Source organism: Scyliorhinus torazame, chromosome 1 (assembly GCF_047496885.1).
Source record: "Scyliorhinus torazame isolate Kashiwa2021f chromosome 1, sScyTor2.1, whole genome shotgun sequence".
NCBI lineage: Eukaryota > Metazoa > Chordata > Chondrichthyes > Carcharhiniformes > Scyliorhinidae > Scyliorhinus > Scyliorhinus torazame.
In genome coordinates, this window is record NC_092707.1 from 381,362,893 (window position 1) to 381,384,784 (window position 21,892).

General features: G+C 47.8%; 1 protein-coding gene across 1 annotated transcript in view; it reads left to right on the top strand.

Moving 5' to 3' along the window:
• rasgrp3 (RAS guanyl releasing protein 3 (calcium and DAG-regulated)) overlaps positions 1-21,892 on the top strand; it is a 145,358-nt gene that overhangs the window by 92,099 nt on the left and 31,367 nt on the right. The window contains exons 9-15 of the mRNA XM_072512335.1: positions 764-1,039; positions 1,623-1,703; positions 3,054-3,167; positions 6,820-6,935; positions 11,122-11,269; positions 13,554-13,590; positions 15,609-15,761. Coding sequence (XP_072368436.1) covers positions 764-1,039; positions 1,623-1,703; positions 3,054-3,167; positions 6,820-6,935; positions 11,122-11,269; positions 13,554-13,590; positions 15,609-15,761 — 925 coding nt within the window. The remainder of the gene's footprint in view (positions 1-763; positions 1,040-1,622; positions 1,704-3,053; positions 3,168-6,819; positions 6,936-11,121; positions 11,270-13,553; positions 13,591-15,608; positions 15,762-21,892) is intronic.

Sequence of the window (21,892 nt, forward strand, 5' to 3'; positions counted from 1 at the left end):
GCATTCCTAGCATTGTTTGGCATCTTTGAATTTGTCTATATATGTGTTTCTGGAACATACCTCTTCATTCACCTGAGGAAGGAGCAGCGCTCCGAAAGCTAGTGACATCGAAACAAACCTGTTGGACTTTAACCTGGTGTTGTAAGACTTCGTACTGTGCTCACCCCAGTCCAACGCCGGCATCTCCACGTTAAGTCTCGAAAGGCTTTGATCTTAAAGGACACAAGACTCCTCTCTGTCTCACTTCGCAGTCTTTGTTCGAATTGATCCTGAATAGTTTCCCTTTTCTCTTATTGCTCCTGAGCACAGCCAATTAATGGAAACAGATATAATTTATCCAGGGGTTTGCCACTTGACGTATCGATTAAAGTGGCTCCTGTTCAGTGAGGTGGAAGCCTCTTCAGATCATTTTATATGGTTAAGTATGAATTTATTATTGAAAGTATGGAATCAGTTCCTTTCCACTGTTTATATTTGTATATGTAATAGAAGCAGCTGAAATTATATACGTTTCTCCATTTTGAAGAACTACCCTGTCCAGAATGCCCCAGAATAGCGTGCTCTATTCATGTCCAGAATAGAGGATTGTATCCCTACTCGGGGTTTTTTACAGAGACGCTGAGAATTTTTCAATATGTGGCTCCACCTAGCAAACTCTGTCAAACGATTTAAAATGGAAAAGTTCCCACTTGGTTTAATTTGGGCTTCCGTATTTGGAGTTGTTTTTTTTCTTTCCCATTATTGCTTCTGTTTTCTTTGCTAGGTCTGGAGTGAAATGACCGAACTTGTTTCTTCGAATGGAAACTACTGCAACTATCGAAAGGCCTTCGCAGAATGTGAGGAATTCAAGATTCCAATCCTGGGTGTTCACTTGAAAGACCTGATTGCTGTTCATGTCGCTTTTCCAGACTGGATAGATGAGAATAAAGTGAACATTGTTAAAATGCAGCAGCTGTATGTTACATTTAATGAACTGGTTTCACTTCAGGATGCAAATCCTCATTTAGAACCAAACATGGATTTAATACACCTCTTAACGGTAAGTTTGTATCAGTTAAGAATGTGTATATGCACATTTGTGTGTATGTGTGTGTATCCCGCAGCATATATTTGTGTGTGTGTGTGTCTATATTTGCGTGTGTGCACGTGTATTTGTCTGTGCACATGTATACATGTGTGTGTGTGTGTATATGCATGTCTATGTATGTATACATGGATAAATGCATTGTGTGAGGCGGCACGGTGGTTAACACTGCTGCCTCACGGTACCGAGAGCCCAGGCTCGATCCCGCCCCTGGGTCACTGTTCGTGTGGAGTTTGCACATTCTCCCCGTGTCTGCGTGTAAATATGGACTGGAGTATCTGGCAATAGCTTAAGGCTATTTCCTATACACTGGGGTTGATTTTCACGGCCCCCCTCGCCACCACATTCACTCTTGAGCAGAAACGGGGGTGGTAACATTCCATAGAACTCCTACTTCTTCCCACTCCAGATATGTCCACCGACTTTGGGCCGGTACAGGATGGGTGCCTCATTAAGATATGCAAAGTGGAGATTATAATGATATTTTGTGAAGTTTCAGTGGCCCTTAGAGATCTGCTACTTGTTTGTTTCTGCCTAGCTTTCTCTGGATTTATATTATACAGAGGATGAAATCTATGAATTGTCGTTACTCCGAGAACCCAGGAATCCAAAATCGATGGTGAGTCGAGTTTTAATTTTCTTGACCACCGGACGGTTCAGTTAATGAAGCATGAGGTGTTGACACTGTTGTAATGTCGGAAACATGGCAGCTAATTTGATGTACAAACAGCTCCCATTAACGGCAACGCGATAATGACCAGAGAGTCTGTTTTTATTGTAAAATTTAATTGAGGAATAAATATTGGCCAGGACACTAGGGATAACTCCCCTGCTCTTCATCATGCCATGGGATTAACTAGACCCACCTGAGCAGCCAAATGGGGCCTTTGTTGAGGCCTCATCTGAAATGTGACACCTGCATCGCTGCAGCATTTCAGTATTGCACTGGAGTGTCGGAATGGACTTCTGTACTCAAGTCCTGGAGTAGGACTCGAACCCAGGACCTTGTGACTCCGAGGCCAGAGTGCAACAATGGTGTCAAATTGCCAGACGACCATCAATTAGAAGAGGTTTTCCTACAACAGAGTCAACCTTGGTTCAATGGGTTGCGCTCTCATCTGAGTCAGAGGACATGCAAGTGGCACTCAGGGTGGTTTTACCCAGTGCATGCTTGCTCCAGGTAGCTGAAGAACCAACCAATGGGAGGAGAAGGCTCCACGATGCCCGCTTTCCAGTTTCCAACTGGCCCTGCCTATTTCCTCCTTGTTCCTCTGTGGAAGGAACCAATGGGAAAAAACTGAGGGAAAAGTGCTGCCTTTCTTTGGGACAATTTCCCTGGTCCAGGATCTTCAGTTGGGACCTCTTTTTTGCTCCGCACACGTCAACTCACTTGGTGTTCCAACATCCAAAAACAAGCCGTTCCTGAGATAGGCTAGCTGGAGCTTTTGGATTGGGGACCTACCTGCACCCCACCCAATTACAACCCGTGGAAACGGCGGAGATCTTGTGCAACCACCTTGTCGTCATTCATTGGAGATGTGCTAATTTTGGTTCAAATTTCTTTTGGGGTTTAAAAGCTGGCTTTGCTCACCCTTAAGCAGAAATAGAGTAGAGAGTCGAATAGATCCGGAATAAAAACAAAAATTGCTGGTAATACTCAGCAGGTCTAGCAGCGTTCACGAAGGGAAAAACAGAGGGTGTCGGGGCGATGTACTGCATCGGCAGCTTTTTGCTGTTGAATCAGGTGAAGCAAGCTGTGTTGGCACCATGGGCATAGTTTGATGATATAATAGTTGGAAAGGGAAGGGAGGTAAGTGCACGAGGAACAAAAGAATAGAAGGATATGTCGACTTGAGGGTAAGGAGGGAGGAGACTTTGCACGGAGCAAAGTGTCTGTGCTGAAATACTATATAACACAATGTCCTGTCATGTGATGTATCGGGATGAATTTGGGATATTGTGTTTGCAGCCCAGCACCCCTACCACCCCGAACAAACACGTGGCACTTGTAGATTGGGCACCCGGACTGACACCCAAGCCAGATCCAATTGTCATCAATAAACATATCCGCAAGATGGTTGATGTAAGTATATTTAAAAGAAAAGTGTTTCAGGGAAGCTTTTGTGCTTGGTATCAGTTTAAGTGTAAGGTTATGTCTAAATTTCCCAGTGTCGGTTGTGGAATTTACTGATGAACAGCTGAATAAGAGGCAAACGCACCATTTCTTTCCAACGATCTGGAGCAGATCGACACCCCTGCTCCAAGCCAGCTGAAATATTTCTCAGGGCAGTGACATGATTTCGTCTCCCAGATTCCTGGAGGTGCTGGTACATGCTGTAGTATCGCTCGGCCTTTGCCAGAAGCCTTCCAGGTGTTTACCTGTGTGTGAGCCAAGACGGGCAGAGTAGCACATGTCTGAGCCTGACCCTATCCTCGCACGAGATGAATAACAACAACTTGCATTTACGTAGCTTTTAAAAAGTAAAGTCCCCAAGGCACTTCACAAGAACATAATCAAGCAAAATTTGACACCAACCCATATCGGGGGGACATTAGGACCAGACAGCCAGTGTAGACTCGAAGGCCGAATGGCCTCCTTCTGTACTGAAAAGGTTATGTGATTCTGAGATCAAACCCTTGGTCAAATAGGTAGTTATGCGGAGTGTGTGAAAGGAGGACATTGTGCCAGGGGGAGGCAGAGAGGGAATTTCAGAGCTTGGGGCCTTGGTCACTTGCCCTTCCTGCTACATCACTGGTTTTTGATCAAAAGTGGAAACCTTTTGCTGATTTCTCTACCCCCCACCCTCCCCACACACCCTCACCCCCCACCCCCAATCCCTCTTATTAGCCCAAGGATGATGTGATGAATTATAAGACCCAACTGACATGGCATAGACTCGATGTCAATATGCACATTTCTGCAACTGGTTTGATAAAAAGATTAGAGGCTAGATGGTTGTGATGCTGCGCCCCTTTTACGCGTGCAATGGGAGGCAGAAGCGTCCAATATGGCAGACTGGAGATGTTCCATCTATATCATCACTGCTGGTCATTTCCTTTTCTCAGTCAACCATCCTTGTATGATCCACCCATGTCACCGGCAGTGACCCAAATTCTAATGGTCTTCATCAGTGGGCTGCACAGTAGACATCGGCGGCTTGTCAGTAGGTGAGGCTCGAGACCCAATGTTGGGTGGACATCAAGCCTAACTGTTCCAGGGTAGGCACAGTAAGAAGTCTTACAACACATGTTAAAGTCCAAACAGGTTTGTTTTGAATCACTAGCTTTCGGAGGGCAGCTCCTTCATCAGGTGAGTGAAGAGGAGGGTTCCACAAACATATATAGACAAAGTCAATGATGCAAGATGATACTTTGAATGCGAGTCTTTGCAGTAATTAAGTCTTTACAGGTCCAGACAGTGCGACTGGAGAGAGTGATAATCACAGGTTAAAGAGGTGTGAATTTATGGCCCCCATCTGCGGCAACCACAGATTCCCCCCAGCCATGCTAGATAGCACCTTCAAAAGATGGGGGCAGGACGGGGGCACACTGACGGTCAGGAACTTCTACGTAGGGTGACTGACGACACTGGACGAACTGACGAGGAAGTGGAAACTGACGGGGAATGTAATGTATATAAGTAACAACTGTTTATAAATATAAGAAAAGCCAATAAAAAGAATTAAAAAAAAAAAAAGAGGTGTAAATTGTCTCAAACCAGGACAGTTGGCAGCATTTCACAAACCCAGGCCAAATGGGTAAGCGTTCTCCAAGGCAGGCAGAGTTTTGCGCATGCGTACCAATGAGCGGGCATGCATGCTCAGTGCGGCCGCATTTGAATTATATGGTCCTAACCTTTTTTTTACAAGTTTGGGGGAGTTTTTATTTGATAAAATTTTACAGGAAAAAAATGCAGAAACTGAAAATGTTTTCATCCTCTAGAAATTAGAGTTCACCACATTTGACCTAAACATTACAAGGTAAGAGAAAATGGTGGGTCGTGCATGTCAGCCGGCGTGGGCCGCAAAGGTCGGCCAGCGTGGGTCGCGAGGTCATCCGACGTGGGCCGCGAAGGTCGGCCGGCGTGGGTCGCGAAGGTCGGCCGGCATGGGTCGCGAAACTCGGCCGGCGTGGGTCGCAAAGGTCGGCCGGGTTGGGTCCCGGAGGTTGGCTGGTTGGTTAAACTGGGTCCCTGGAAAAAAAGTTTGAAAAACACTGCCTTCAGGACGCACGACAACGCAGAATCGCCGAGCAGAAACTGATAGCCAAGTTCCACACACATTAGTACGGCCTCAACCGGGAGCTTGGATTTACGTCTCATTACATTCACCCCCCATCATCTGGCCTGGGTTTGCAAAATCCTACCAACTGTCCTGGTTGAGACAATTCACACCTCTTTAACCTGTGATTATCCCTCTCTCCAGTTGCTCCGTCTGGACCTGGAAAGACTTAATTACCTGCAAAGACTCACATTCAAAGTATCGTCTTGCATCATTGACTTTGTCTATATATGTGTTTGTGGAACCCACCTCTTCACTCACCTGATGAAGAAGCTGCGTTCTGAAAGCTAGTGATTCGAAACAAACCTGTTGGACTTTAACATGGTGTTGTACGACTTCTTACTGTGCCCACCCGAGACCAACACCGGCATCTCCACATCATGTTCCAGGGTAGGCATCAAATGTGCCCAGTTCATGTTAGCTGGTACAAACCAATTTCTAGGCCACTGTGTGTGAGAGAAGGAGAATAGCATCTTTTATATATCTGAGAAGCAGGCAGATTTTTGTATAAGGGAGGCAGTGGCATAGTGGTCTTGTCACTGGACTTGTAATCCAGAGATCCAGGGCAATGCTCTGGGGATCCAGGTTCAAATCCCACCACTGCAGATTGTGAAATTTGAATTCAATACCAATCTGGAATTAAGACAAATGATGACCATAAAACCATTGCTGTAAAAACTAATGTACTTTAAGGAGGAAATCTGCCATCCTTACCTGGTCTGGCCTACAAGTGATTCCAGATCCACAGCAATGTGGTTGATTCTTAACTGCCCCCTCAAGGGCAATAAATGAACGAATAAATAAATAACGCTAGACATTCTCAAGCTGGTTGTCTACCTTGTTTCCTTTTCAAGATGGCTTGTGTAAACAGGCTTTCACCATTTCCTGCAATCCATCCATTTTTGTTTTCCACAGAAATGATTGCCACCCTCTTGCAATCCCTTCATATGCCACACGCTACTCGGTGAGTGGGCATGCGGCCTACGCCGCAGCCTCCTGCAATGTTACTGGGTGGCGATGAACAGGAAAGGAGGTGGATTGTCTCATTTGATGCTTGGTCTGTTGTCTCTGATTTGGTAGAGTCCCTTCACTGAATTATTGATTTCCCTTGATGGCCTCCCCTCAGACAGAACACTTGCTACGTGGAGAGCCCTCGAGGTGGATCTTGCGTTTCAGATCTGACCTGCCGCAGTGTCATTTTTTGAGTGAAATTTTCATTGGAAAGACCACAGAAATGTTGCCGGGGGTGCACTTTGATGCAGTACAAAGGGTATTCTCAAACTTCTCCAGTACATACCTTTGAGACTCCCCCTCAGACCAATCCCATAATGTCAAGCTTGCCCTCAAATGTTTTCATCAGCCATTTTATTGAGGAGCTGGTGCATTTTTACTATGGTATTGTTTTACTTTATTTGTTTGCTCTCGTCTCTGCTGAAAGCTTATTAGAGTTTTTAGTCTGTATTTAGGAACTATGACCACGATCACGATGGTTACATATCCCAAGAGAACTTTGAAAGCATAACCGCCAACTTCCCATTCCTGGATTCCTTCTGTGTGTTGGATAAAGATCAGTAAGTGCAAGAGCTGCATAGGCAAATAGCCAAAATTATATTTTTCTTTGCTAATTTTTTCCTTGTTTTAACTGTTCATGGTTCACGATATGCTCATCCTTTTTACGCACCTTCGGTCCACAGTGGAAAGACTGTCCCTAACTATGGATCTTCTCCTATACGACTCTCAACTCTCCCGCTCTCAACCAACCCCTTTTGCAAGAGGGTTTCTCCATCTGCCCTGGCAAGATAGCCACTTCTAGCCAAAAAAGGAAGACACATTATTGAGCAGTCATGAGATAGAAATGATCCCCTGTTTCACAAGCCTCTCTTTTATTTTGTAATTGTTAAAGATCGGAAAAAGTCAACTGTTGAGGTTGAAGATAACAGCAATTACAAACAAACTCTTACCAGTTAAAGGTGTTTTTAAAACAATGAAATCTCCCATCTGAAAATTTACCATGTTGCCCATCGAGTCTGCACCGGCCCTTGGAAAGAGCACCCCGCCCAATCCCATGCCTCCGCCCTATCCCCGTAACCCAGCAATCCCACCTAATCTTTTTTGGACACTAAAGGTAATTTAGCATGGCCAATCTACCTAACCTGCACATCTTTGGACTGTGAGAGGAAACCTGAGCACCCGGAGGAAACCCGGGTTTCCAGACACGGGGAGAACGTGCAAACTCCTCTCAGACAGTGACCCGAACCGGGAATCTAACCTGAGACCCTGGAGCTGTGAAGCAACTGTTAGGAAGGCTGACCTGTAGTTGCTGGATTTATCCCTCTCCCTTATCCTGACCTAAGGCATAATGTTTAGAAGCCGCCGGTCCCATAACTAAGAAGGATTTGAAGATTGGAGCCAGAACCTCTGCAATTTTTCACCCTTACTTCTCTTAGCAATGTCAGGTGCGCCCAATTTGGACCAGGTGACTTGACTAATTTGGGTGCTGCCAAACTTTTGAATCTCACCTCCCTTTATCCATTTCTATCCAATCCTATTTCTCAACCGCCTCTTCCCTGACAATGACTTCCATGCCGTCTACATGAATTGCCGCTCCGAATCTCATCCAATCTTCATTGTATACTCAACTATTTTCCAACAATGTTTCCCTTGGGGGGGGGGGGGGGGCGGGAGAGCCTCGGCATTCTCACTTTGAATTGTGATTCCTGTCAGTAATATTTTCTATCATTCATACTTGGAAAATAGAGGTCACTGATGAGGCCACAATGTATTGCTGACCAATCCCTGGTTGCCTTCTAAGTGACAGAGACCTGAACTCAGTGAATTATGAGTGGAATTGTACCCCCAATCCCCGTCGCCGGAGGGTTGGGCTGGAAAATACAGGCAAGCCTTGAAAACTTCATTGACTTTGGCAAGACTGGAACATCCCGCCGGGAAGTTCAAATTCCACCACAGCAGTTTGAAAATTTTGATCAGTCCTTTTAGACAGAAGCTCGTATCAGAGACCATGAAGCTCTCAGACTGTTGCCAAAATCTAACTAGTTCAGCAGTATCCTTGAGGGAAGGTGTCCTTATCCAGTCTGGCCTATGTGTGAGTCCAGTTGCAGACTCTTAACTGGCCTCTGCAGTTCCTCTCAAAAACGCAACGAGGGATTGATGCACAAAGACTTCCTTTCTTCGTGCAAACATTAAATGGCCTGGAAGAGCAACAAAATAACATTTTAAACACCTGTCTTTGAGGGTCTCCCCCAGCCTTGGTCCCTGTCTTTGGTGCTAGGTGGGCCTGATGTTGAACTCACTGCCACTTACTGTTGGGGCCATTGAGTTAAAATTGCAGTTGGACCCCAATGACAGAGAGCATCAGGAACAATCATGTAAATGTTAAAAAATCATCTGAAACCTGGGCAGCACGGTGGCGCAGTGGGTTAGCACTGCTGCCTCACGGCGCCGAGGTCCCAGGTTCGATCCCGGCCCTCACTATGGAGTTTGCTTATTTCCCCCCGTGTCAGTGTGGGTTTCGCCCCCCAAACCCAAAGATGTGCAGGGTAGGTGGACTGGCCATGCTAAATTGCCCCTTAATTGGAAAAAATTAATTGGATACTCTAAATTTTTATTTTTTTTAAATCATCCGAAACGTAAAAGCAAAATACTGCAGATGCTGGAAATCTGAAATAGAGACAGGAAATGCTGGAAAAACTCAGTAGGTCTGGTCGCATCTGCAGATAGAGAAACAGAGTTAACGATTCTAGTCCAATATGATTCTACTTCAGTCACACGGACCCGAAATATTAACTCTATTTCCTCTCTCCACAGATGCTGCCAGACCTGCTGAGATTTCCAGACATTCCTGTTATTATTTATTGTTATAAATGATCCTATTAGCTTTGGGTGTGCGTCCTTGCTGCCTGTGCAGAGAAGTAGTCAAAAATTATAACCTGTCAGTTCCAGAGTGGGTAATTGCACTATTTTTAAGTGCCCCCTGCCCATCCCCCCCCCCCCCCCCGTCTGATTTCTGCCAAAAAGGTGGGGTTAAAATCACACCCATCGTCACACCTAATGGTCCGTGATGCCATTTAAGCTTACTGCTAAGAAGTGTTAAAACCTTTTCAATAAGGCAGCTAGATTGTTCAATCACTAGTGGGTAAATGCATTTGTTGGCATCTTGTCAGATGATGTTTGCGCCATGGTAGTGAACTCTGTGTGAAGCATCCCCTAGTGTTACTCAGTAGCTACACACTGGCATGACAATCTCTGCTGCAACTGCTGCACATGAAGACATTGACCTGAGATGGTGCGCGAGTCGCTAGGCCCTCTTCTCAGCCAGCTGGGCTTTCTATTTCCCCTTGCCGTTCCCCTTGTCCCTCCAAACAGTCCACTTCCCGGGGTCATAGCTATCGGCAACGATTTCCCAATTGTCAGCGCCAGTACCCGCCACCTTCATATCTCGCTTGCAGGTGGCCTCATTGCGGAGGTATGGACATCCAGTTGATCGTGACCTCACGGCCTGTTCACTGTCCAGAATGTCTTGCGTCATTGGCTGTCATCCCTGTCATGTGATACCGCACAACGCAATCATGAAGGGCTTAAGTTTTAGTCGGATCTTTGACCTCTGTAACTCGGATTTGAATCTAGCTAAAACTTTCTCCGGCTGTTGGCTGCAAGGTTCCTAAATGGAAAGTCTCGATGCAATCCAGTAGTATTGATCCGCAGCAAAACTGGCGGCTAACTTTCCACCGATTAAGACTAAATTGGGGCTCCTGTTCCAAGTGGCCATGTTGATGCACTATCAATTACCACAAAGACGAGAGTAGTGGAATAATCGAGGTTTTATTGAGCAAAGATGTTGTGCCTCCTGTAGCTGGAACCAGAATGGCTGCAGCACCGGCGAACACACACATTTATAATCCGCCTACTGGGCGGAGCCAGCAGGCAGGGTTTTATCCATGTACCGCTACTATACAGGCAGTGCCGTAATACATGTAATACAACTAGTGGGACTACCATACATGTGATGCTGTGAAATAGGAAATATTACTCTGGAGTTTGTTTGAGGATAATGAGGATAATGCTTTTGACGTGGTGTCGATGGACTTCCAGAAGGCATTTGATACAGTGGCGCACAACAGACTTGAGAACAAAGTTATAGCTCATGGGATAAAAGAGACAGTAGCAACATGGATACGGAACTGGCTGAGTGACAGGAAACAGAGAGTAGTGGTTCAAGGATGTTTTTCGTACTGGGGGTAGATTTGTTGCCGAGTGCTGCAGGGGTCGGTGTTGGGACCCTTGCTTTTCCTGACATGTGATAATTAACGAAAGAAGCAATGGAGACACGCGGAGAAAGTTTTTCATGCGCGATTGGTTAGTACCGGGAATGAGCTCCCACAGAGTATGATGGAGGCAGGTTCGATCGAGGCATTCGAGGGAATTGGATTATTATCCGAAAAAGCACAACGCGCAGGTTTACGGGGAGAAGGTGGGGTTGCATCGCACATTCAGAGAGCAAGCACAGATATACTGGGCCGTATGGCTTCCTTCTGTGATGTACCCATTCTGTGGTATAATAGGGAGTTATTTGTGGAAATTATATTTACAAATTGATAGCGTTCTTTTATTTATTTTTTTCCTCATTTTATTTATGTCCAGTTAATTTAAGTCATCTTCTTAATTCTTCCTTTTAGTTATTTTTGGTTTTCCAGGATTTGTACCATGATTAAAGATGTACTTTCTTCCCCCCTTTTGTAGGGATGGCAGGATCAGTAAAGATGAAATGATGGCCTATTTCCTGCGGGCCAATTCTCAACTGCAGTGCAAAATGGGACAGGGCTTTATTCACAACTTTCAAGAGATGACATACCTCAAACCCACCTTTTGTGAGCACTGCGCAGGATTTGTAAGTATTCCCAGTGACAATGCCCTAAACACAGAATGACCAGAGGAATAGCCTCCCTGTTCCTTCTTCAACCCGGAAATTTCCTTTGACTGTTTAATTTCCTGAAAGGAATTTGCAATGTTAATCGCCTCAATTCCACAGGTTTCTCGAAGGATTTAAATGAGGAAAGCAGGAAAAACGGGCCATCAATCAGATTTCTGAGCATCTAACACAATGTAAAGCTGAGAATCACGCGGCCAGGGCTGGTGCCAAGTCTACCTTGGACAAAATAGGAATCAAACCGATAGGGGTGGCACAGTGGTTAGCATTGCTGCTTCACAGCACCAGGGACCTGGGTTCAATTCTGGCCTTGGGTGACTGTGGAGTTTGCGCGTTCTCCCCGTGTCTGAATGGGTTTCCTCCGGGTGCTCCGGTTTCCTCCCATAGTCCAAAGATGTGCAATTCAGGTGGATTGGCCATGCTAAATTGCCCCATAATGTCCAGGGATATACAGGTTAGGTGGGGTTATGGGGTTACCGGGATGAGGTGGGGGAGTGGGCTTAGATAGGGTGCTCTTTCAGAGGGTTGGTGCAGACTCGATGGGCCGAATGGCCTCCTTCTGCACTGTAGGAATTCTATGATTCCAAAGCATGCTGTTGGTGTTATTTTGAACCACCAAACCATTTGAGTGAACTGGCACCCCCATTCAATCTTTTACACTCCTTAAACATGGCATTTGACATACCGTCAAATTCATTGTAAGGAGAATATTTTTGAAATGCGGAGGATGCTTCAGCAATCCATACTGTGCGGGGGCAGGGGGAGGTTAACCAGAAATAACCAGCCACCATTTTGAAAATAAAGCTGGTAAGAGGTCATTTGAAAAATGAAGAGTTAGAAACATCGACTCGTTATAGGGCTGAAGGAGGTCAGTCAGCCCATTGTGACCACGCCGCAGTTAATCCCACTCCCCCGCCCTTTACTCGTGGCTCAGTAATTAAAGTCTCTTCAGGTGCTTGTCCAATTACTTTTCAAACGCCACAATTGAATCTGGCTGCGCCACACATTTTGGATACTAACCACTCGCTGCGATTTTAAAAAAAAGAAAACATTTTTCCTCATGTTGCTATTGATTCTTTTGCTAAACCTGTTGGTTCTCAACCCTTCAGCCAATGGCAATGGTTTCTTCCCATTTACCCTGGCTGGACCCCTCATGATTTTGAACACCTCTACTAAATCTCCTTCTCAACCTTCTCCAAGGAGAATGTCCCCAGCTTCTCCCCTCTGTTCGTGAAACTGAAGTCTCACCTTGTCTGATTATACCTAGTGTTAGTTATTTGTCATAAGCTGACTTCTACCAATGCTGCTCTGAACTGGAAACCATGTGAAAATGGCTTGAAGGTAGCATTCCCTCTGATTTTTTGCAATTGAGGAAGTACTGGCCTTCACTTGAAACCACCTCCCCCCCCACCCCCATTCCCAATCTACGTGACTAACATTAGGAACTCTGTAATGCAGTGATCATTAAGCAAATGTGAATTTCCTGCACTGTCCCCTTAAGATTAGACTGTGGTGTTGGTCATTGATCACTCGTCACATGTCCGTGAAGCAGGATGTATTAGATCAGTGTGTGGCACAAGCTGACAGGAGCTGAATGCGACCGTGCAGGAGGGCTGGGGTTCAAACCCCTCTCCGTTGCTTTAAAGGGACGCTGGCCTGGTCGAATGTTTACCATTTCCCTGTTTGTCAGAGGACATGCGAGCAGAATTTGTCCCACAACACGTTACGACACCATTACTGACCAAATTGACTTGTTGCTATCGCACTCGTGACTCTTGGCCGGGCATTTCCAGTTTCAGCTGCTGTCTGCAACCCTCCACCACTGGAGAGTGAGGCGAACAATAACCAAGCTGTTTTCATGGTGCTCCTTAATAGAAACAGCTGCGCTCAGGTATGAAACAGATAAGCAACTGAGATGTAAAATGTGGGCCAGTCACGTCCCCCTGCCTCGCCCAGCCCAATGTGGAGACTTCACGGAGATGAGTTTATCATTTAGAGCTTTTATTTAATCCATTGACCCCTTTTGACTTTTCCCTGCTCAAAAAAGTGAATTTTGAAAGCAGTGCAGCTTGGTGGCTGACACAGGTCTGAAATAATGATTGCCGTCTCTCTGTGGCAGGAAGGGTGTTGTGAACAGCTACATCCTGTTTGCTCTGCTACTGGCCCCTGTGCCTTCCTCCTTCATTACTTCACCTTCTTCCGATTTCCTTCCCAAATCACTGACGTTCTTTTGTTCTCTTTGCAGCTCTGGGGTCTAATCAAACAGGGATACAAGTGTAAAGGTAAATAAGAACTTGCCCTTTGTTTCAGGCACCTATTGTGTTAGAGGAGGCAAAGGAAGTTTTAGGGACACAGAGCTAAGGGGTCTTGCAATTCAGGCCTCAGAAACCAGCCTGCTAATGCTGAACGAAAAGTCAGAATTGTTACTGCACATGCTGTCAATTTCTGGGGACCCTTTCACTTCTGTGAAAGGTAAAGGGGGGCATGGTCATACCACCTTTTCTCTTTCATGGGATGTGGGCATCATTGGTATGGCCAACATTTGTTGCCCATCCACTTACTGCCCTCAAGAAGATGATGGTGAGCACGGCAGCACAGTGGTTAGTACTGTTAATTCACAGCTCCAGGGTCCCAGGTTCGATTCCCGGATTGGGTCACTGTCTGTGTGGAGTTTGCACGTTCTCCCCGTGTCTGTGTGGGGTTTCCACCGGGTGCTCTGATTTCCTCCCACAGTCCAAAGATGCGCAGGTTAGGTGAATTGACCACGCTAAATTGCCCCTTCGTGTCCAATGTTTCGATGGAGTTACAGGGATAGGGCAAGGGAGTGAGCCTAGATGGGGTGTTCTTTTGGAGGGTTGGTGCAGACCCGATGGGCTAATCATAGGGTTTCTATGATTCTACTTTGATCCAGTGACAGTGAAGGAACCTTGATAGGATTGCAAGTGCCAATGGTCGGCGACTTGGATCAGAACTTGCAGGTGTTCCTGTTCAGCAGCTGCTCTTGCCCTGCTGGGCAGTAGTGTTTGCTGCTTTAGAAAGTGCCATTGAAGGAGGCTTGGCGAGTTGTTGCAGCACATATTGTAGCTGGTACAATGGCAATTTACCAGATTAATGAAACAGCAAAGAGCGCCTGTGATATTCTTTGCACCACTGACCGCAGTACTTGCTGGTTTCCCTCCATGTAAAAATTCCAATTTGATAGCAGTCTTTTGACTGCAAACATCGACGTAAAAGATACCTACTGTGGGTCAAGCTTCACCTCCACCAGCTGAGCTGCAGAACAGGCCCTTCAGACGAGAAGTGAAGGAGAAGGAAAGGCTTGATAATCACCCTCCCCACGAAAGGAAGATGTGCCAGTTGTCTGTTTACCTCAGTAAAGTTGTTAAACTGATCTTTCTATTGCCACATGACACGTGGGGCCCCAGTATTTACAGGGAGGGTGTGAGGGAGGCTGAACTGGCTGCAGGATGCTGTAAGGCTGGTGATGCTGAACTCTTGCCCAACTTAATGGCAGTGCCTCATTACCAATTTTGAGCTGCACTTCCTGCCGGTTGTGATTAGGCTTGTCAGAGAAGGGGGATTTAATACGGAGACTGTTGACGATATTGCAACAAAAATGCTCCCCGTTATCCTGGTACTTGTGTGCAGTGGCAGAAAGAAGAGACCATGTTCAGCTTGTGAAAAGCTGAGTAATTATCAATGCCTCTTTGAATGAGCAGCATTGGCCCTTCCCGTACAGGTTGGAAAAGCTGGTCCTCGCAGCAGAGGACTGACTTCCCTACTGTTTCCTCTGTGCTACTCAAAGAACGTTACTTGGACACTGCCATTGTATGTCGAATTGAGGCAGGCCGTGTTGTCAGAGGATGCGCTGATGTTGTCCCGTGGTCGCAGGATGCAAGCCAGTTGCTGCACATTGGCTTGCCCATCACAATGACATGTCTTTGCGTGAATGTCCACACCCATTGATGGAAAAAAATTGCGAGGCATCATGATGCCCACATAGCCACCCATTGCCCTAACAAAGATACCGTCAAACTGAATCTAAATCTTTTATTTAGACAGTGATGTTGTGGAGGTTAAAGGACTCTATGTAACTGATCTTGCCCTCGGATTGGAAAAAGGGAAAATAGCCCGCCCCACTAATGGTTCATTATAGTTATTTAACAATGGGAGTGGGAGGGGGATTGTAATGGAGTAACTTCACGTCAGTAATTCTGACCCAAGAGCTGAGCAAGCTCGCATTGAGCTGTGAGGACAGTGTCAGCCACTCTGTGTAACTCTTACCTCTCCCTCTGTGCAGACTGTGGTGTAAATTGCCATAAGCAATGCCGGGATCTGTTAGTGTCAGCATGCCGGAAGCTTCGCAAGAGCACCTCCTTGGAGAGCACTTCACCGCATTCTCACACTCATGGTTCCCTGCCCAGCAGCCCTGCCACACTCTCCTGTGGAAACGGTAAGAATGCTGATCTGATTCTTGAAATGTTAGATTGGGAATACTCTGAAATGTGTGCTCATTCCCCTTTCTCATTCCCCTTTTCGGTGGCCCATATAGTTTTACTCTGCTGACTTCCACTTGTGACCATGCAGTGATTGGTCACATAAAGGGCTGTTCCTGTTCAAAGTCACAGAAAAGGGCTCTTTTTACCCAGATCCAGGTGGAATTTTGATGAAAAAGCGTAGGTGAATGTTAGAGGAGCAGTTTACTCCTGGAATGGTATGTCTTCTGATCACCAGACCCGGCAGAAAACAGTGAGAGGTTTGGCTGGAACGTTGAAACAGTCTTGTGCTTCACAGACATGCAGGCGGGTGAGGGGCAAGCTGCAAGGCCCCAGATACAGGAACTGATGACTTTTATCAAGGAGGAATTCCATAAACAGAAGAAAGAAATGCATGAGGATCATGCAAAGGGCATTGCAGAAGCTGTGGCACCCCTGAAGAGTACTTTGGAGCAGATGGAGAGGTGTTTGGAGGTGCAGGGGTCACAGATTCGGGACATTGAAGGAGTGATCTCGGACCACAGCGATCGTGTGGTGGCTCTGGAGGCAGAGGTGGGGGTCCTAGGAGACCTTTGTAAAACGCTGAGGGCAAAGGTTGAGGAGCAGGAGAATGCCTCGAGTAGGCAGAACCTGCGAATAGTGGGCCTGCCTGAAGGAGTGGAAGGTGTGAGTGCCATGAGGTACATCTCGAGGATGCTGGTGGGGCTGGTGGCAGAAGGGGTGCTGGATAAGGCCCCTGAAGTGGACCGAGTGCATAGGTCTCTGAGGCAGAAGCCTAGAGCTGGGGAGCCGCCACGGGCGGTGATCGTGAGGCTCCATAAATTTGTGGAGAAAGAGAAAGTGGGCCAGGGAGAAGCATAGCTGCGACTGGGAGGGAAATAATGTCTGGATTCATCAGGACATCGGAGCCGAGTTGGCAAAACAGCGGTCAGGTTTAAACAAGGCCAAGGCGGTGCTGTACCGGCGGCAGATCAGGTTTGGGGTTCTCTAGCCGGCGAAATTATGTGTGACGTTCGGAGGCCGGGAGTAATATTTTGAGACCCCAGAAGCAGCCAAAGACTTCATTAAGGAGCATAAACTGGGGGAGAACTGAGTGGACAATGCTTGGGAACTGGGTGCTGGCACTATGTAATGGTCGGGAGCATGTTTGAAGATGGTGTAGGGATTAGGGGATTTTTGCCTGTTTTTGTGGGGAGCGGTGGGGGTTTCTGTTCAATGTTGAGACTGTAAGGAGTTGTAGGGGTGAAATATTTATGTGGGCTGGATGTTCCCATCCCCCCTCCTGTTTTATGGGACTGTTTGTGTTTAACATCTGTTTGTTTACTTTTGGAGAAGGCTACCAGGAGTTCAGAGAAGTTCTTGTTTGGGTGGGGGAGGGTAAGGTCAGCAGGAGGCCTTCTTCTTTGAGCGGAGGAGTGGGGGGGAGAGGGAGGGGGAGGTCATTAGGATGTGCCTTTGGGCAGGGGCAGCCATGCCAGCAGGTTATGCTGGTGAACGGAAGTGAGGTGGTGGGGGAGAAGGCCAAGAGGGGTGGCCGGGGGGAGGGGGGAAAGGGGAAGTGGAGGGGGAAGAAGGGAAAGGGGAAATGGAGGGGGAGGAAGGGAAAGGGGAAAAGCCGGGGGGGGGGGGTTCTGCGACGCGGCAGGGGGTGAGTGATAACATGGTTAAGGGCGAAGGAAGGGGCCATCTGGGATGGGCTAGGTACAGAGTGGAATTAAAGGGGCAGGAGTTAAGTGGGGAAGATGACGGACGGTAGAGGGGATTGGAGGCGCAAGCCCCCGGTAAGGTTGGTAACGTGGAACGTCCGGGGACTGAATGGGCCGATTAAAAGGTTGCGGGTGTTCGTGCACCTCAGGAGCTTGAAAGCGGGGATTGTCTTTTTGCAGGAGACACGCCTCCGTGTGAAGGACCAGGTTAGGTTAAGGAAGGGGTGGGTCAGGCAGGTTTTTCACTCGGGGCTTGATTTGAAATCGAGGGGTGTGGCGATTGTATTGAGCAAAATAATGGGATTCGTGAGTGCGAAGGAGGTGAGGGATCCAGGTGGGAGATATGTGATTGTGAGTGGGGTATTGGAAGGGGCACCGGTAGTGTTGGTAAATGTGTACGCCCCAAATTGGGATGATGTGGGTTTTATGAGGGGGTTGCTGGCAGCAATCCCGGATTTGGCCACGTACCAATTGATCATGGGAGGAGATTTTAACTGTGTCCTGGAGCCGAGGATAGGTCGAGCCCCAGGTCGATGGGTAGGGTACGAATGGCAAAGGAGCTGGGGGGGTTTATGGAGAGGATGGGTATGGTGCTTTCAGAACCCAGAGGGAAGGGAGTATTCCTTCTTTTCACACATCTATGAAAATGAAAAAAAAAAAATCACTTATTGTCACAAGTAGGCTTCAAATGAAGTTGCCGTGAAAAGCCCCTTGTCGCCACATTCCAGCGCCTGTTCGGGGAGGCTGTTACGGGAATTGAACCGTGCTGCTGACCTGCCTTGATCTGCTTTCAAAGCCAGCAATGTAGCCCTGTGCTAAACAGCCCCTATAAGGTGTATTCGAGGATTGATTACTTTGTAGTGAGTCGGGAGATTTTGGTTGGGGTGGAGGGGGCAGAGTATGCGGGGATAGTTATCTCGGACCATGCATCCCACTGGCTGGATATTCGGTTCAGTACGGGACGAGAGCAAAGGCCGGGATGGAGGTTTGACTTGGGGCTGTTGGCGGATGGAGGTTTTTGTGATAAGGTGCGGTTGGTGATTAGGGATTATGTGGAGTTCAATCAGAATGGAGAGGTGTCGGCAAGTATTTTTTGGGAAGCACTGAAGGCAGTGGTCGGGGGAGAAATTATCTCATTTACGGTTCGTGCGAATAAGGAAAGGAGGGCGGAACATGACCGTCTAGTGAGCGAGATAGTGGAGGTGGACTGGAATATTCGAGGGTGCCCACCGTGGAGGGATTGGTGAGGAGGAAAAAGTTGCAAGGGCAATTTGACAGGCTAACAAAGGGAGGGCGGTAGGGCAACTGCGTAGGACAAGATGGGTGCAATACGAGTATGGGGAGAAGGCGAACCGCGTGCTGGCGCACCAGCTGCGGAGGCAGGCTGCGTCCAGGGAAATATTGAAGATCCGGACTGGGGCTGGGGATGTGGTGTCAGAGCCAGGGAAGATAAATGAGGTGTTTAGAGAGTATTACCAGGGACTTTATGAGGCAGACCCAGGAGGAGAGGAGGGGGATATGGGGTGGTTTCTGGACGAGTTGGAATTTCCCCAGGTGGAGGAAGCAAAGAGGCAGGCGTTGGAGGAGCCCCTGGGGCTGAGGGAGGTGCTGGATAGTATCAGGGGTATGAAGGCGGGGAAGGCCCCTGGGCCGGATGGGTACCCGGCAGAATTTTATAAGGAATTTGCGGCGGACCTGGCACCACATCTGTTGGGGGGTTTAATGAAGCACTGGAGAAGGGGGAAATGCCGGAGACAATGAAGCAGGCAGTAATCACACTAATCCCCAAAAAAGGGAAGGATCCGGTGGAATGGGGGTCATATAGACCCATATCACTATTGAACACGAATGTGAAAGTATTGGCTAAGTTGTTGGCGGGGAGGATGGAGGATTGTGTCCCGGGGGTGGTTGCAGAAGATCAAACAGGCTTCGTGAAGGGCAGGCAGCTCACGAGTAAGAAAGACGGCTGTTGAATGTGGTGATGAATCCGTCAAGAGCTCTGGTACCGGAGGCGGTGGTGTCCACGGACACGGAGAAAGCATTTGATCGGGTGGAGTGGCGGTACTTGTTCAAAGTTTTAGGAAGGTTTGGGTTTGGGCCGAGATTTGTGGCATGGGTGCAGTTGCTGTATATGGCGTCAAGAGCGAGGGTGAGGACGAATGATATGAGCTCAGGAAGCTTTGACTTACACAGGGGTACGAGGCAGGGGTGCCCGCTGTCGCTGCTGCTGTTTGCGCTGGCCATAGAGCCATTGGCGATGGCTCTCAGGGGGTCGGCAGAGTGGCAGGGGATAATGAGGGGACAGAGGGAGCATCGGGTGTCGCTCTATGCCGATGACCTCCTGCTGTATGTTTCGGATCCGTTGGCAAGTATGGGAAAGATTATGGGTCTGTTGGGGAGGTTTGGAGGGTTCTCGGGATACAAGCTGAATGTAGGGAAAAGCGTGGTATTCCCGTTGAATGAGCTGGCACAGCGGGCTAATTTAGGGGGATGCCATTTACGGTAGCGAGGGATAGGTTTAGGTACTTGGGGATTCAGGTAGCGAGGGAATGGACGGGGCTCCATAAGTGGAACTTAACGAAGCTGGTGGAGGAGGCCAGGGAGGATCTTAAGAGGATACATTGCACTTAACGTTGGCGGGGAGGGTCCAAGTGGTGAAAATGAATATTCTGCCGAGGTTCTTGTTTATCTTTCAGGCTCTCCCGATCTTTATAACAAAGGCCTTTTTTCGGAAAGTGGACACAATCATCTCTGACTTTGTTTGGGCGGGGAAGGTGCCGAGGGTGGGGAGGACCCTGCTACAGAGGCAGAGGCAGCAGGGGTGGTTGGTGTTGCCAAACTTGCTTCATTATTATTGGGCGGCGAATGTGGAAAAGGTGCGCCATTGGTGGGAAGAAGAAGGGGTTGAGTGGGTTGGGATGGAGGAGGAATCTTGTAAGGGGTCCAGTTTGAGGGCTATGGTGACGGCAGCATTGCCAATGGCTCCGAGTTGGTATTCAGGGAGCCCAGTGGTGCAGTCCACGGTGAAGATATGGAATCAGCTGAGGAGGCATTTTAGGGTGGAAGGGATGTCGGTGCTAACGCCACTGTGCGAGAATCATGGGTTTGAGCCGGGGTGGGAGGGTGGGTGGGGGGGGGTGATGGATTGTGTATACAGGAGGTGGAGGGAAGTGGGGCTGGTCAAGGTGAGGGATCTGTATTTGGAGGAAGGGTTCACCAGTCTGGAGGAGCTAAGGGAGAGGGTAGAGCTGCCGAGGGGGAGTGAGTTCAGGTATCTACAGGTTAGGGACTTTGCACGAAAGGTCTGGAAGGGGTTCCCTAGATTGCTGGGATACACCCTGCTGGAGCGACTGCTGCTTCCGGATGTGGAGGGGAGGGAAGAATTGGGGATATATCTAAGTGGCTGGGGGAGCAGGGAGGCGAGCGGGTGGTGAAGATCAAGGAGATATGGGAATGCGGAGTTGGGAATGGAGATCAATTGGGGAGTATGGAGTGAGACACTGCGAAGGGTAAATGGGACCTCCTCGTGTGCAAGGATGGGTCTGATACAGTTTAAGGTGGTGCACAGGGTGCATATGACTCGGGCGAGAATGAGTGGGTTCTTTCAGGGGGTAGCAGATGAGTGAGAGGTGTGGGCGGGGGCCAGAAAATCATGCGCACATGTTTTGTAGTTGTGAAAAACTGAGAAGATTCTGGTCGGGAGTGTTCGCAAAAAAGGAGGAAATCTGTACAAACTGTATAGTTGATTGTTGGGAAGAATGTTTCCTGGGGTGTTTCTTTGCTGTAACCTACTTTGATACAAGTTTGAATAAAATGCTTTTTTAAAAAGTAGTTTTACTCTGCTATCACTGAGTAGTCCCATGTACAAAGGTGCAAATGACGATAGATTCATAGACATTCACAGCACAGAAGGAGGCGATTCGGCCCATCCTGTGCACTCTGATCAATTAAGATTTGGATGCACTAATCCCATTTTCCAGCGCTTGGCTCATAGTTCTGGAGGTTACAGCAGCGCAAGTGAACATCTAAGTACTTCTTAAATGATATGGGAGTTTCTGACTCAACCACCATTTCAGGCAGTGAGTTCCAGACTCCCATCACCCTCTGGGTGAAAGTGTCCCCTCTTGGCCTTCTACCTCTTACTTTAAATCTGTGCCCCCTGGCCATGGACTCCTCTACTAATGGAAAAAGTGCCTTCCTCATTATCTTATACACCTCTATCAGGTCCCCTCTCAACCTTTGCTGCTTCAAGGAAAACAGCCCCAGTCTCTCCAACCTTTCCTCATAGCTCAGACCCTCCAGTCCAGGTAGCATCCTACTGCACCCCCTCTGGTGCAATCACATCCTTCCTATAATATGGTGACAGAACTGCACGTAGTACT